We start from the raw sequence: 17,120 nt of genomic DNA on the forward strand, positions 1-17,120 counted from the left end.
GGCAGGGGTCACTTTCCCCTATATGGATGTAGAGGTGAAGCATGCGCACTTTGCATTTTTTTAACCATTTTGTGTGTGTGATATCAACCTTTGGATTGAAGGTACTTAACTCAATACTAATTTAAGTCAGGCAGGCACCTCTTATGGCCCATTTCCACCGCTGGTATCAACGCGGCCCCGCACAGCTCGTCTCGCTTTTTTGTCTCATTCCACCGATCAAAAACGTGGACAGCCCGGGTTGAGTCGGGGTTGAGTCGTGCTGCTTTTGGTCCCTGCTCTGTTGAGGTTCCAGGGCTGTGGACCTGGTACCATATGGTGATGTGAAAACACTGCAGACGACTGATTGTTCAGGCAGAATCGTGTTTACTGTAGGCATCTACTATCAATGCTGGATACCAGTTCATTGGGGCTTACCTTCTCTTCTGTTATTTCCAGAAGCTATTTCTTTTGTGTTGCTGCCTTCGGCTCTGGTGAAATAAAATCGATCTCCTTGCTCAGCTTTAACATGACGGTGGTTTTCAATTGTTTTGAGAGAGAAAAAGTCAGCTCCTCTGGAAGCCGCTTGGCTCCGCTAGGCCGCAGGCGGGGGTTTAGCGAAGCCGCGGTCTTGCCTGGTGAGTTGCCGCTGGGGTTCTCCCCGTAGCGCCTCTCCCGTCCCCCGCGCAGTGCATGCATGTGAGTTTGAGTAACAACAAGGTGATATCCATTCTCCTAGCCGATTGTCACATTTGCCCATGTACACTGTAGGTCATTTAGAGGCACCAGTATTTCATAATCAGTTTAAAAGTTCCGTGTATGGATTTAATTTTAACATTATACGTTATAGCCTACTTCGGCTATGGGCGGAGGGCAGATATGTGGTCGCTATGACGACCAGGTGTGGGCGGAGGCGAGTAAACTTGCTATGGAAACAGTCTATATCAAGTAGAGCCGAGTAAGACCAGATCGAGTAGAGCTGTACTGTGCTGTTATATGTGGTGGAAATGAGCCTTTACAGACAATTTATGTATTCATGTGTTCAGAGTTGAAACCTCTGGTGTGACAGGAGTGTAGTCTGTTGTTAGTGAGAGGAATGGACATATTTCTGCCATAAAGAGGTGTGCACAACTCTTTTCTCCTTATGCTTGTGATATTGTTTCATGTGATTGATGAAAAAGGCGTCTTAATATAAGTGTGGAATCGGAAATCCCATATAGTTATTTATCATCATCAGGGATTGTGCTGGATTGATGATGATGGACAGCCTGCTTTTAATGATTTCAGTAGTTTGCATATTTGTTAATTTATGGCTGTAATTCCAGCCATAGTGTCCTTTGTTGGCCAATGACTGACTGCATTTTTGCATGTACTCGTGAATGTCATAATATTGGCTTTCTCAGAAATATTTGAATGATTAAATGAAAAAGACATGCATGGAACTATTGGGTGGAATTCTGTGTTGGGACTGTGGCTTGTAGTCCAGATTTTACTTGATTAATCTGTCATTTCAACACATAAATGGCAGACATTTTTATTGAGTGAGACTATCAGCCTGAGTGAGAGCTAGGCCTATACACTATGTTGCTTTGTCACTTGTTCATCATCCTCTACTGAAGTTGGAGCCTAATCTAGTCTATTTTAAAGGCTGCTGATCTGGCCATCGATACATTTGAATGGTGTTTGCTTCCTCCCTGCTTCTAATGTCCTGTGTTACGATCTTACATCACTGTTCAGGTTCAGTGCTGTTATGTTGGTATGCCAAGGAATTAAAGCTGAGCTATAGTGGCTCTGTCGGCAATAATATTATTCTGTACCCTTCTGTCTGCAGGTGCTGTTGTTTGTGCTTCGGCATGGCGGTGGTCATCCGTTTACAGGGACTGAGAATCGCAGCAGGTTCTGAGGATATTCGCAATTTCTTCACGGGCCTCAAAATTCCGGATGGTGGGGTGCATATTGTTGGCGGCGAGCAAGAGGAGGCTTTCATTATCTTTGCTTCTGATGAAGATGCAAGAAGAGCCATGGTACGGTCAGGGGGGTGCATCAAGGGTTCCCCCGTTAACTTGCTGCTAAGCAGTAAATCAGAAATGCAGAGTATTCTTGAAGAAAGTGCAAGAAGTGCAGAGCTGGATCAAAAGAGGGCCCTTAAGGAAAGTTCAAGATGGGTTGACATGGATGTTCCAGGGGGTGGTAGAAGAGCTGACAACGCTGAGGCAGGTGGAAGATCTGCTCGCAGATCAGATCATTCTGCTCTCCCTCAGGACCGGTACCTGTTTCTGAAGGGAATGGAATTCTCTGCGACTGAAATGGATGTCCGTCACTTTTTTCATGGTTCGCTTGTTGATGACATCATCTTAGTGAAAAACGCACGTGGCCAAAACAATGGGACAGCTCTAGTCAAATTTGGAACAAAACAGGATGCAAGGGAGGGTCTGAAGAAGGATAAGAAATACCTTGGGTCAAGGTATGTGGAAATCTTCTTGGCAACGGAAGATCAATGGCTTCTTAAGGCTGGTGGTCATGTGGCAATGGGTGACAACAGTAATGGCAGGTTTGGAAGAGGGAGGTCACCGATTCGCTCTCCGAGGCAACCACAGCGTCAGGTGAGATCACGATCACCTTTGGCTCCTATGTCCAAGTCTCCTACTGAGGAGTTGTGTGTCTTGTTGGAAAATCTGTCCTATGGAGTGGAGAAAAAGCACATAAAAGAACTTTTCCGTCATGCAAGACTTGAGGATGAGCAGATCCTGTACCTACTTGACAATGCAGGGAATAGAACAAGATCTGTATTTGTGCTGTTCACGAGTCTGAAGGACTATGCTGCTGCCTTAACACATCATGAAGCAGAGTTTTTCAAACGAGCTCTGCATATGTCCCCCATCTCAAGAGAGAAAATGATCTCCATTCTGGAATCCGGTAACAAGAAGGATGAACCTCCCGGGAAGTTCGGTAAGCTTCAAGAGAGTCCTTCAGGTCAGCACAGTGATCCTTATGACTGTGAGAAAATGAGTCTCTATGTGCGGAATATGCCGTTTGATGTGCGTAAAGTTGAGATCATGGACTTCTTCGTTGGGTTCAATATCACAGAGGACAAAGTGATCTTGCTGCGTGACCATAACGGAGTTGGGCTTGGAGAGGCTTTGGTTGTCTTTCGGGATGAGAGAGAGGCTATGAATGCACAATCTCTAAATGGGCAAAGGTTCCTTGGGTCAGAAGTCATGTTGAAATGCGTTTCACGGTCTCAGATGCAGGAGTTTGGTATTGAGCCTCCAGCAGTGCAAGAGCCAATGCCAAGGGTAAGGGAGGAGAAGTACTTGGCCAGGAGCAGCGAAGCATCCTATCATCCTGGTGACATGGACTACCCAGACTTGAGAATACCTCCTGATGCTCTCCATGGAGGCAGCAGTCTTGATCCTTATGCAGACCCTCGTGCTCCACGTGATGCAGGCAATGGATCATTTCATGGAGACTTTGACCGCCCCGCACAACAGTTTGATGGTCCCACCTGTGTAACGCTAGAGAACCTACCCTTTAAAATCAGACAGCCTGAAATCTATGACTTTTGCTATGGATATCGTGTTGTCCCTGAATCTGTCCACTTTCACTATGACATGGATAGAAGGTTTAAAGGCATGGCAACTGTAGTCTTTGAATCCCACCAGGAAGCATTAACGGCAGTAAGGGAACTGAGTGGAAGACCAATAGGCAAAAGAAGAATAAGAATACACCTTGCTTGAGCCCTCCTCTAAAAATTGCCTTGCCACCCCAGCTGCCACCCCAGAAGAGTCTTGCCTCTCCGGCCGACCGTACTTGCTGTATCTGGGTCATTTTTTAAAGCCAGAGTGATGATACTGGTGGTATATGAAACCAGAAGACCTAATGCATCCATTGTTACCAACCATGTCATGCTGGCTTGTCGGGAACGGAGTAATGCTCCAGGAATCACCAACTGTCAAATGTTTTTGATACCAGATCACGGCACGAGTTTTTCTATGTTGTTATGGTGTTGATTTTTTTTTATTATTATAAATTCTTGAATGGTGATTGTTTTTTTTTATAGATTTTGCACCAAATCTAATAATAACAAATGGTATCAACCCCAAAATTGCTGCAACAACTTGAGACATAATTGAGGATGGGTGTGGCTGGTGTATGGCTTTCAACATTTGAATAGACGCCTAATAAAAACAATCTTTACTGATTTATAACTAGAAAACATTGACACACAGTGCTGAGGAAAAAAAAGTGTAGAAAAAAGACAAATTTGTGTGGAGTGGGATAGGTTAAAAAATAACATGTAACGTACTCCCCACCCTTGATGCCATCTTGAGATATCCTAGTTCTATTCAATGCTTTACTCGTGTTACAATAATGTTTTTGAGTCACATCTTAATTTTGGGGCATTTCCAAGCAAATATTTACGTGATTGCGATTGAATCAGCAAATATAGGCTATATAGACAGTTTCACCGGAATTCTCTTTCTAGGACACAGTTTGGACTCATTTCCTGCCAGTTATTGTATAAGCAAACACTTCAGCAGGAAGTAAGGCTAGGGCCAATTTCAATGTTAAGTTGAAACAGTCTATTTCTGCCACCACTTAAAATCTCAATGCTACCTTCTTGCCACACCATGAATATTTCTCAAGATCCGCCACCTGCTGCTAATGTTTGTGTAAAGATGGGATGACTTTCCATGCCATCAAACATGACTCGACACCAAGGGGCTAGCTTGTAGCTCCGTTTGTGAAGCCAATGCAGAAGTAACTTACATTCTTTTGAATGGCCTGCAGGGGGCAACTCCACTGGCTGCAAAAAGAAGTCTGGTTACATGGAAGTGACTTCTCCCTTCATTTATTGCCCCAGTAAATACTTTGCTAGTGAGTTTATGGTCTAAATCGCCAGTTTCTTGTCTTAAATACAACATGATGTTCATTTTGTAAATTATGGTCCCATAGACGATACAAAGACGTTTGTGGCGTGATTGACAGGTCGCCTGTCCAGCATTTGCGCAGATTGCCGATCATGGACCAATAGCAGGCCACGCTGCAACTCTTCTCGTCCAAATTCAACAACGGTGAAAATGCCAAACTTGAGGCTTCAAAACGGGAGTCCAAAAACCAATGGGTGATGTCACGGTGGCTACGTCATATTTTATATGCTCGACTCTTAACATGTGGTTTGGACATATAAACTTCTTCTGAAAATGGGGTAGATTTAGGCGAGGCAAATGTTTTTCCTTTTATATTGTGGCATGGCTCCAGGAAGTTGATTTACCTATATTTTATTTTGCTTTTTTTATTTTTATTTTTTTATTGTGTTTAAGCGATAGTTTGTCCAATACTTGTCCTTTGTCTACTTGACATGACAGATATTTTTCCTCACTGGAATGCTAGGGTTTAGTTCAACTTAGTTCATCGTGTTTAAATCTAAATATTGTTTCGCCTAATGTCGGCATTGTTGTAAAAATTGCAGTTCTTATCCATAATTTTGAATCGTCACCTGACTCCTTTATTCACACGTCTATTATTTCAAATGCAAATGATTCTTGTTAGCATGCATAACAGTATTTCTGTTTTGAGCCGAGTAGATTCCTAATAAAATGGGGGGTGATTACTCATAAAAATCAGTTACTGTTCATGTTTTTATTTTTATTTTTTAAGCTCCATGAGATGGGTTCAAGTGTTTTGTTTGATTTATTTTGTTTGTAATGTCTGTTAACCAACCATTGCTGTCAATCTAAGAAGCAAACTGTTGAAGTGAATACAGTGTAACAAGCAGGTGTGTGCATCGGTTTCCCCCCCAACTTTGTTTATTGGACAAAGGTAAACATACATTCCAGTTGTTACATTTTCCTTTTAAATTCTACTAAATATAAAAATCCAAAACTTGTAATCGTTGTAGATTTCCTTTACTTCCATCAGTTCCCTCACTTCCACATGAGTTTTCCCCCGTTACACCAAAAGAAGCAAGCTAGGAGAAGGGATTTATTTATTAATTCTTCCAGGGTTCAAGGTTTAGATTATTGCCCCACTAGGGGAAATTAGTTTTGCATCCAGGGAAATGTACTATCCATTGCTCTAATACACTATTACAGCATAGCTTCTTTGCAACCATGTGATTCTGATGACATTGCTGGGGGGGGGGGGGGGGGCAGCAATCAATCAGGGAAGATCTTTTGTTTGAAAATTGTCAATGTTTATTTAGAATTTGGACATTGGGAATTAATTGGTGTGGGTTTATTTATTTTTTATTGGGGGGGTAACCTGCACATGGCTTTAAAGAGCAAGAAGCTGCAGACATACAGGATGGCTAAATAAAATGCATATGAGCCACATAGCCTAATGGTAAAGGACTAATTAAAAAGAGTATCCGAACTTGGTGGAATGAGGACAGTAAGAGCAGAACATACTACAGTGCAAAAGATAGTTGGAGCACAGCCTTGTTAGAGTGGATTGCTGCACTTCATGATACTAATCTACTGCACGCTATGCACATATTTATTTAAATTGTTTTACCTGATTTGCAGCTTTTGTGTCTAAAAGGTACGGAGTACAAAAAAAGTACTTGGTAAATCATTTCTAGGGCTTAGTTTTTCTATTATATATCCTTCAAACCTTCGCCGGTATTAAATTTCTTTCAAAGTGGTATTAAGGTCTTAAAAAGTATTAAATGTAACTTACCCTGGGGGTACCCTGTGAGGGTGTTATAGGGAGAAGCAGAATAGAGATGGTGGTTCTATCCAGTTTTAAGATTTGATCACACTGGTTTAAATCAAATGTAATTTCTATTGAGAGATTGGATACTAGGAACAATATAAGGTGTGTGGGTAACACAGAGGGGTAATAGGAATTGTTTTAATAAACACCTGATTGTTTAATATAATACAGTAGTTTACTTCATTTTATTTCAAATTATTTCCTAGACTACCGGTGTCATGCTGAGTTTTGCACCCCCGCCGAGATTTGACCCTGTTCTACATACTCCGGTGCAGTAGGTGGCGGTATGCACCGAAAGATGGTATAATACCCTCAAAATCAAAAGAAGAACCGTCATGACTTGACGAGTCAGAGCTTACCTCGCGTCTCGCAGTGCCAGCTGGTGGGTCTGACTATACATGTGACTAGGTAGAAACAATCAAACCGGGTAAGGTTTTCTTTTAGCACTCAATTGGGTAGAAACTAGTCTCGCAGTGCCACGCTCCATGGTGTTCTATTGCCGTTGCCACCCAGTGATGTGGTTTGTTTACCAAAATGCTGCTCGGCTGATCCCTCGTATAGTACATTTCAGAAGGTGGCGGTAATGCACCATAAAAGTTGTTTGCCAACCGCCATAAAACACTAGAAGAAGAAGCCTGAGTCCACACTCCAGATCAGTGGGTGGCGGTAATGCACCCGAAAGTTATTTGCCAACCGCCATTAAACGCTAGAAGAAGAAGAAGCCTGCGTCGTCCACTTTTCACGCTTTCATCCTGTTTTCTTTTTGCCTGAGAGGTTTTCTCTGTACAGTACCCGTGAAACTTTTACTGTTATTTAGGTATGGTGTGATTCATGATTTTTTACCCCTTCCACTGCCTTTGAGCTAACCGCTGCATCTGTCGTTAAATGAGCTACACGTTAACGCTATTAGGCCTAGCTAGCCAGATAACGCTAGCTAGAGTGACGGGGATTTCTTGTTTTCCTGGAATACCTTGAAAATAGCCCCTTTTTTAAACAAGGTGCTTAAAAGTCATTGAATTTCAAATTAACCACATAACGCTGTCTGGGAGAGGTTAGGTTTAGTGCCTGGGGTCCGAGACCCCCTAACGTTATTCTCCCAGGCTAACAGTTCGTTTTGCTACATTTCCCTAGCGTTAAGCTAATTTATGGATATGTATGTGTAGTGCCTACCAACTCACACTTTGACTAGAAACCAGGATTGTTTAAAGGTTAAACAATACAACTTGATTCACATTCGCCTCTTCACATCTTGCTTGTGCTGTGCGAATGAATTATCTCTTATAGTACTTTGTCATGCAATGTCGCAAGTGACGGTGCCGCGTCTATGTGCCGACAGGCCGCAATGCCGATAGCCCACAAGCAGAACCAGCTGAGCGAGGCGGCGTGCAGCGTGTCGGTGGAGCTAACCTCTCCCAGCCCCCACGCCAAACCTAACCTCCCCCCATGCCTAAACCTAACCTCCCCAGACCCTAACCCAAAACCTAACCTCTCCCAGCCCCCACGCCAAACCTAACCTCCCCCCATGCCATGCCTAAACCTAACCTCCCCCAGACCCTAACCCAAAACCTAACCTCTCCCACCCCCACGCCTAAACCTAAGGTCGGCATTGCGGGTGGTCGGCATAGCGGGTGGACCCCCAAGTGACAAGGTTGGTAAATCTGTGGTAGCTAGGTGAGTTGCTGGCTGGGTTCTCCGGCTCTGCAGAGACGGGCTACTCAGCGGGCACCTCAACCAACCAGGGGAGGCGCTAGTGCAGCGACCATGACACATAGCCTCATTCTGGTTTCCCACCCGCAGACAGCCAATCGTGCCTGTATGGATGCCCGACCAAGCTGGGGGCAACACGGGGGCACGAACCTGTGACCCTCGTGTTGGTAGGCAGGGAATCTATCGCTACACTATCCGGACACCGCATTTTTACCCCATTTCAACCAATAATATCATGACATGACAGCTGTCAATCAATCTTCATGGCTATGAGAAAATTTGTTATTATGGATCCCAATGCAGTTGTGGGCAGAACACGCCCTACGCATCATTCAAGTGCCAGGATTGGCCAGGCAGGCGGGCGCCCATGCACACTGTTCTGAGTAGCGCACATGTTTTCATCTCACCTGAATCTGATAGCCTATTTGAGGCAAGTTAGTGGTGGACATGTCATGTCGTATAACTTGCCTGTTATTTTCATTAGGCTAGCCTGTTCCGCGTTATTGTCTAAAACATGTTTATCCTCAGACAGTTAATGGAGAATTAATTTCCTCATTGGCAAGACTTTGGCATGTTATGGAGAGAGTGGCTTGAAACACGTGCGCACACACCCACACACAGTATGTCGAGAGTGGGGTGGAGGAGAAAGCAGAGTAGGACGGACCTGCTGCAAACCTGAGACCTGCACACCTGCACTAGCACCTACTTTCTAACACCTGGGTGTGAGTTTTCTTTTCCAAGTAGAACAATGGTTAGTTCAAGAAGGGTCCAGGTATAGCCTGAAGAGGTGTGTTTTTAGTCCGCCAAAAGATGGGCAGTGATTTGGCCATCCTGACAGAAGGGGCGTTGTGGCGCCAAGGATGAGAAGAGTCCCGATGAGTGACTTTTGAGCCGATGTAGCGATGGAGGAGGGGCAAGGTGACTTGCAAGGGTGGAGGAGCGGAGGCAACTAAGACGAGGTTTGGAACCTGACCATAGATTTGTAGATAGGGTGGCAGTCTGGTGTATTGCCGTATAGGGGAATACCAGACACTTGAATTTGATGCGTGCCGAGATATGAGGCCAGTGGAGGGACCGGAAGAGGGGTGTGATGCAAGGGAATTTAGTTTTTTTTTTTTTTTTTTTGCTCAGAATCAAATGTTTTATGGTCACCATTCATCTTCTAGCTGGTTGGCTATGTTCCAGACTTCCTGGAACTGGACAAGGAACCTATAAAAGAAGGAAGAGCCATTACCATAGGTTGTGAGAGAGATGGATGGAGTGAGTGTGACGTCACACATGAAGTTTGTGGACTCCCATTTTTGAAATCTCGAGATTGGCAGTTGGGCTGCTGCCTGAGACCGTGGCAGACCAGGGGCTTCCCACAGAGCTGCAGCGCCTCCTGCTTCCCGAGACTGCAAGACCAGGGGCTTCCCACAGAGCTGCAATGCCGACTGCTATTGGTTTGTGATCGGCGAGCTGCCCGATCACTGGACAGGCAACCTGTCAATCACGCCAATGTACCAATGTTCTAATGCTCTGTTTGGTGCCAGACTTGTGCGAGTTATATTGAAGCCTATGGGAGATGGATGGATAAGCACGCTAACACCAACATGTCATATGACCTTTGAAGGAATGCCTCTGCCAAATGAAAGAACATACTTCAGAGAATAGGCAACCAACTGATTTTTCCTATGTGTGCAATGTGCATTAGTTAATTTGCTGTTGGTCTCCAAATAGTATCCAAACATGATTATAGACATACTTTTACAGGCTTTGTGGTGATGGCAAGTCAAATTAACGTTTGTGCAGCCCTAGTGCTGATATAGCTAATGTCTTGTTAAATTTAGTATTATGTGTGTCACCGTAGCAGGGGTGTTGTCAACTTGTTATAGCATGATGTGTGGGGGTGTTAGTGTTGTAGTGTTGTGTCCTGGCCTGGAAATAGTTTTGCAAAAGGCTGTGCTGTATCGGCAGTGTTGGTGAGGTATCAGTTTCTCTAATTCAGAAATCGTAACTGCTTTCAATGACAACAGATCGTTCAATACAATTTTAAAGGTGTAGAGCACATGTCGCTTCTTTGTAACAAAAGCGTTTTAAAAAGTACTTATAGATACCAATTGTAACTGTAATTTAAATATAACATTCATTTTAGCCTTATGTGAATTGAAGCTACTTAACAATACTAATTGAAGACAACAGCCAGGCACCTCTACAGTAAATTGATGTATTTGTGTGCTCAGTGTTGAAACCTCTGTTGTGACAGGAGGGTCAGTGTAGTCAGAAGTGAGAGGAATAGACATCTTACCTGCTTTAATGGAGATAGGCCTCTCCCTGGGACATGTTTTGATAGCAAACTGATTAGTGTTGCTGGGTTATCTGTGATCAATGTGAATAGATAAAGATCTAAGCACAACTCTTTTCTCCTTATATGCTTGTGATGTTATTGTTACAATATAAAAAAACTTCTTAATATAATTCTGGAATCTGAAATCCCATATAACGTTATCTATCATGAGCATGGATCCACCAGGGATTGTGCTGGATTGATGATGTTGGACAGCCTGCTTTTAATGATTTCAGTAGTTTGGATATTTGTTAATTTATTACTAGTTCTAGCCATAGTGTCCTTTGTTGGCCAGTGACTGACTGCATTTTTTTTTGCATGTACTCTTGAATGTCATTCTATTTGGTTTCTCAAATACAGTATCTGAATAATGATGACATGCATGGAACTATCAGATGGAATTGTGTCTTGGGACTGGTTTCGGTTTGTAGTCTAGAGATTTTACTTGACTAATCTAGCGGTCATTTCAACACATACATGGCTGATGTTTTTATTGAGTGAGACTATCAGCCTGAGTGAGAGCTAGGCCTATACACTATGTTGCTTTGTCATTTGTTCATCATCCTCTACTGAATTTGGAGCCTAATCTAGTATATTTTAAAGGCTGCTGATCTGGCCATTGATACATTTTAATGGTGTTTTCTCCCTGCTTCTAATGTCCTGTGTTACGATCTTACATCACTGTTCAGGTTCAGTGCTGTTATGTTCGTATGCCAAGGAATTAAAGCTGAGCTATAGTGGCTCTGTCGGCAATAATATTATTCTGTACCCTTCTGTCTGCAGGTGCTGTTGTTTGTGCTTCGGCATGGCGGTGGTCATCCGTTTACAGGGACTGAGAATCACAGCAGGTTCTGAGGATATTCGCAATTTCTTCACGGGCCTCAAAATTCCGGATGGTGGGGTGCATATTGTTGGCGGCGAGCAAGAGGAGGCTTTCATTATCTTTGCTTCTGATGAAGATGCAAGAAGAGCCATGGTACGGTCAGGGGGGTGCATCAAGGGTTCCCCCGTTAACTTGCTGCTAAGCAGTAAATCAGAAATGCAGAGTATTCTTGAAGAAAGTGCAAGAAGTGCAGAGCTGGATCAAAAGAGGGCCCTTAAGGAAAGTTCAAGATGGGTTGACATGGATGTTCCAGGGGGTGGTAGAAGAGCTGACAACGCTGAGGCAGGTGGAAGATCTGCTCGCAGATCAGATCATTCTGTTCTCTCTCAGGACCGGTACCTGTTTCTGAAGGGAATGGAATTCTCTGCGACTGAAATGGATGTCCGTCACTTTTTTCATGGTTCGCTTGTTGATGACATCATCTTAGTGAAAAACGCACGTGGCCAAAACAATGGGACAGCTCTAGTCAAATTTGGAACAAAACAGGATGCAAGGGAGGGTCTGAAGAAGGATAAGAAATACCTTGGGTCAAGGTATGTGGAAATCTTCTTGGCAACGGAAGATCAATGGCTTCTTAAGGCTGGTGGTCATGTGGCAATGGGTGACAACAGTAATGGCAGGTTTGGAAGAGGGAGGTCACCGATTCGCTCTCCGAGGCAACCACAGCGTCAGGTGAGATCACGATCACCTTTGGCTCCTATGTCCAAGTCTCCTACTGAGGAGTTCTGTGTCTTGTTGGAAAATCTGTCCTATGGAGTGGAGAAAAAGCACATCAAAGAACTTTTCCGTCATGCAAGACTTGAGGATGAGCAGATCCTGTACCTACTTGACAATGCAGGGAGAAGAACAAGATCTGTATTTGTGCTGTTCACGAGTCTGAAGGACTATGCTGCTGCCTTAACACATCATAAAGAAGAATTTGTCAATGGTGTTGTGCATATCTCCCCCATCTCAAGAGAGAAAATGATCTCCATTCTGGAATCAGGTAGCATGAAGGATGAACCTCCCGGGAGGTTCGGTAGGTTTCAAGAGAGTCCTTCAGGTCAGCACAGTGATCCTTATGACTGTGAGAAAATGAGTCTCTATGTGCGGAATATGCCGTTTGATGTGCGTAAAGTTGAGATCATGGACTTCTTCGTTGGGTTCAATATCACAGAGGACAAAGTGATCTTGCTGCGTGACCATAACGGAGTTGGGCTTGGAGAGGCTTTGGTTGTCTTTCGGGATGAGAGAGAGGCTATGAATGCACAATCTCTAAATGGGCAAAGGTTCCTTGGGTCAGAAGTCATGTTGAAATGCGTTTCACGGTCTCAGATGCAGGAGTTTGGTATTGAGCCTCCAGCAGTGCAAGAGCCAATGCCAAGGGTAAGGGAGGAGAAGTACTTGGCCAGGAGCAGCGAAGCATCCTATCATCCTGGTGACATGGACTACCCAGACTTGAGAATACCTCCTGATACTCTCCATGGAGGCAGCAGTTTCGAGCCGTATGCAGACCCTCGTGCTCCACGTGATGCAGGTAATGGATCATTTCATGGAGACTTTGACCGCCCCGCGCAACAGTTTGATGGTCCCACCTGTGTAACGCTAGAGAACCTACCCTTTAAAATCAGAAAGCCTGAAATCTATGACTTTTGCTATGGATATCGTGTTGTCCCTGAATCTGTCCACTTTCAGTATGACATGGATAGAAGGTTTAAAGGCATGGCAACTGTAGTCTTTGAATCCCGCCAGGAAGCATTAACGGCAGTAAGGGAACTGAGTGGAAGACCAATAGGCCAAAGAAAAATACAGCTAGTGTTGGAGTGAAGATGAGATGGCCTTCCATGGCATCAGACATGACTCGACACTCAAAGGATCAGTGCCGATTTTCAACCAGCTTTGTATCATTAGTGATGAGTCATCAGCGATGTCATTTGTGCATGTATGAGATCACTGGTCCACAACTTGACTCAAGGCAACTCTCAATTACTGTCAAACTAAATGAATGGCTGCAAAACTGTTTACAGTTTTCAGATATACTACTGATTTTGTAACGATACACAAAGCTGGTTGAAAATCAGTTAAAGACTGTTCCTTTAACAGTGTAGTTACAAACTTCTGAAATGGGGGCTGATTAAAGCGAGCGCTTTGCCTTTTTTTGTGGCATGGCTCCAGGATTGACCAATTTTATATATTTTTCTTTTACTAAAATTTGCTTTATTGTGATTTAGGCGATATAGTTTGTCCAGTATTTTTTTTATGGGATACGTGGCCATTAGTAAAACACAATGTGTGTGTGGGGTTTAGTTCAGCTTGCATAGTTCATAGCATCGTGTTGACAAATGAATATAAATATTGTGGATAGAGATGGGAGTTCTGCATCGGGTCAATAAACCAGAGTTTGTAGATTAAAAATCAGGTGCTCTTCGAGGATGCGTCAAAAATAGAAGTTGAGATTTTTTTTTAAAGCCGTGACTGGGCAGCTCAATATGAAGGAGGCCCACATGTGCAGGTGGCAGTCAGAAATAGCATCCAAATCACTCTGAACTTAGTTTAAAAATCGTTGAATATAGCAGGGATATTACCAACGCGTTTGAACGATAGTCTTTATCAGGGTATAAATGCAATCACATACAGATGCTGAATTTAAGGCCTACCAGGAGGTCATGTGGTGAAGTGTCACATGGGTAAAAGGTGCTACCTATTCAAAGGAGCCACCAGTAGAAAACAAGAAACACACAATAAAAACCAAGCAAAGAAAAAACACTAAAGTAAATCTTACATCTTAAAATGGCTGTAAGGGAATTATCATATTTAACTATAGACAAGCCATACTTCCACAGAAATACTTGCATATGGAAATATGAGTGCTAGGTCATACAGTCCAAAAGCAGCACAGTAGCAGGAGCATCACAAAATACATAATCTTCCACTTATAGGAGGGAAAGAAAAGTTTTAAAGAAGTCATTGTCCTCATTTAGACCTAGAAAAGAAGTAGCTCGGAGGGTATTGAACCAAAAAGTCTCACCTTTAAGATGATGTTTAAGTCTGTCACCTCCTCTTACATTTTTAGGGATGACCTCTTATTACCAATGACTTCGACGTGTCCAGACTGGTGTGGCCCACAGTCTTGTAGTGCTGTGCCATAGTTGGGGTTGTTCATTGGTGTAGTCTAGTTTATTGTCGTAGTGGGTATACTCTAGTCTAAGTGTCAGCTTGGAGTGAGATTTGTTCCTGTGCAGGGGCCAGTGGGGGTCATTATTTCATTGACAAGAAGTTATGTCAGTCAAAACGTGTTGGTTAATATCCCTGCTATATTAAAGGATTTTTAAACTAATTCATAGTGCCTCGAATGCTATTTCTGACTGCCACCTGTACCTGTGGACCTTCATATTGAGCTGGACAGTGACTGCTTTTTCTTTTTTCCGTTTTTCTTTTATCTCTATGAATATAAATATTGATCCATTTCATGTGGGCATTGTTGTACAAATTCCTATTGTAAAAATCCATAGTTTTGAATTGTCACCTAACTCCTTTATTCACAGGTCTATTATTTCAAATTAAAATGATCCTTTTAAACCTGCATAACATTATTTCTGTGTTGAGCAGATTTCTAATAAAAGGTGGGGTGATGACCAGGGGTGTAGTGGTAAATACAGAGGTGGGTAAACTATCCAAGTTGAGGAGTTGACCCACCTTGTCTCCCCTCATTGATTGATAGTTTATCTAAAAATAGTTGAGTAAACTATCTGCCTCATTAGAGCTGCAACGATTAATCGATTAGTTGATCGACCGAAAATTAATCGACAACTATTTTGATAATCGATTAATCGTTTTGAGTACAATTGTAAGAGAAAAGGTCTAAATTCTCTGATTCGAGCTTCTTAAATGTGAATATTTTCTGGTTTCTTTACTCCTGTGTGACAGTAAACTGATATTATCCTTGAGTTGTGGACAAAACACGCTCTCAAATGTCTCAAAGACATTTGAGGGCGTCATCTTGGGCTTTGGGAAACACTGATCGTCATTTGCTACCATTTTCTGACATTTTATAGACCAAACAACTAATCGATTAATCGATTATGAAAATAATCGTTAGTTGCAGCCCTATGCCTCATTCCAAAGAGGTGGGTAAACTGCATTTACGCTCCACTACACCCCCGGTGATGACTCATAAAAATCAGTTACTGTTAACCCTTAGCCTCAAGTGTTGGCTGTGTTTGATTGAAGTTTATCTTCTTTTTTTTTTGCAATGTCTGTTACCTTTATTGTCATAAAAACCAAACTGTCTTTCACACTACTTTCAAATGATGTGTGGTGCTGTCTGTTGGAGTGAATACAGTTTAAAAAAAATTAAATAAAAAAAAACAGGTGCATCAGTTTCCTTTTTTCCTCTCACCTTTTCTATTGGGCAAAGGTAAAAAAAACACATTCCAGTACGTACGTACGTGTGTGTCTGTGTGTCATGAAGACTTGCTGCTATAGAGAGCCAAAGTGGAACGTCACTTCCTGCTTCAGCACTGTACCAGAGATTTTCATATGGCCATAAAGGCCGTTGTAAATTCTGTTATAATAGAAGAATCAGAATCACCTTCATTGGCGAGCTATGTAGACATACAAGGAATTTGACTCCAGTATACGAATACAAATAGGCTACACTTTTTTTTTTAATTATTAGGAAAATCCTAACCGTTTTGGAAGTGCAACGTATCATACCAGGTGGATGTGAGGTGCTCTTGAAGATAAAAGTATCATACTTGATTTGAATGGAAAGGACAACAGATGTAACTGCAATGTCTGAGTAGGCCAACCTTTGTTTTGTTCCTCCCCATTTGGTAAAATGCTTATAAAAAAGAGTTTTACTTGGTCAAACCAAGCGATTCAGCTATAGAATCAGGAGAGGCCATATCAAATTTCACCTGGACAAAAAGTTTTAAACTTTTAATGCGTTTCTTTTTTGTGAAATGTTATATGGTCTCCCCTTATTCTAAATATAGCTGAATTGCTTGCAAGTATGTATTCCATTTTACGAAATGTAGGTGGAAAAATGAGTGGCGGATTATCTCCTTTGGTGTGTATGCTGAACGCGGAAGAGGGCGTGACTTTGGCACTACCCCACATTGCCCCACCCCAGATTAAAGAGTGTTCCTGTCTACAGCAGTGGTTCCCAACCTTTTTTGTCTTATGTACCCCTTGAGCTGTTTTACCAGGCCAATAATACCCCCTCACTAATGCCTGTTGATGATGCTCCTAAATTTGTTCTATAACTTTTAGTGTAATATGCAGACGTACAAGTAAATCCATACAAAATAGATTTTTCACTGAACTGCCAGTGTGTGGGCATGGCCTTCTTTTTCCTTTTGTCATGCACCAGACTCCCCTAAACCTGAATCTGGAGCAACAGCAACTGGACGTTTTTGAGCCATTTATCAGTAAAGTAACAGTTGACACCTGTCGGGGGGAACTAGTTGTGGCGTGCACACATGCCATTTTAACAATGGGCTTATGTTTTTCATCAGTTTGGAAATAAAT

At 42.7% G+C, this 17,120-nt stretch overlaps 2 protein-coding genes across 2 annotated transcripts; both read left to right on the plus strand.

The window, feature by feature from the left end:
- Positions 1 to 1,829: 1,829 nt before the first annotated feature.
- On the plus strand, positions 1,830 to 4,071 carry LOC310787624 (RNA-binding protein 12B-like; the record flags this gene model as incomplete). The annotated part of the gene is made up of 1 exon (XM_083649102.1): positions 1,830 to 4,071. The coding sequence occupies one exon, from the start codon at positions 1,830 to 1,832 to the stop codon at positions 3,711 to 3,713; it is 1,884 nt and encodes a 627-aa protein (XP_083505228.1). The 3' UTR covers positions 3,714 to 4,071.
- A 3,341-nt stretch (positions 4,072 to 7,412) lies between these two features.
- LOC310783518 (RNA-binding protein 12B-like) lies at positions 7,413 to 15,790 on the plus strand. Its single transcript, XM_083644401.1, has 2 exons — positions 7,413 to 7,510; positions 11,510 to 15,790. The coding sequence occupies exon 2, from the start codon at positions 11,532 to 11,534 to the stop codon at positions 13,413 to 13,415; it is 1,884 nt and encodes a 627-aa protein (XP_083500527.1). The 5' UTR covers positions 7,413 to 7,510; positions 11,510 to 11,531; the 3' UTR covers positions 13,416 to 15,790.
- The last annotated feature ends 1,330 nt before the right edge of the window (positions 15,791 to 17,120 follow it).

This window comes from Poromitra crassiceps (assembly GCF_964638095.1).
Source record: "Poromitra crassiceps genome assembly, chromosome: 1".
NCBI lineage: Eukaryota > Metazoa > Chordata > Actinopteri > Beryciformes > Melamphaidae > Poromitra > Poromitra crassiceps.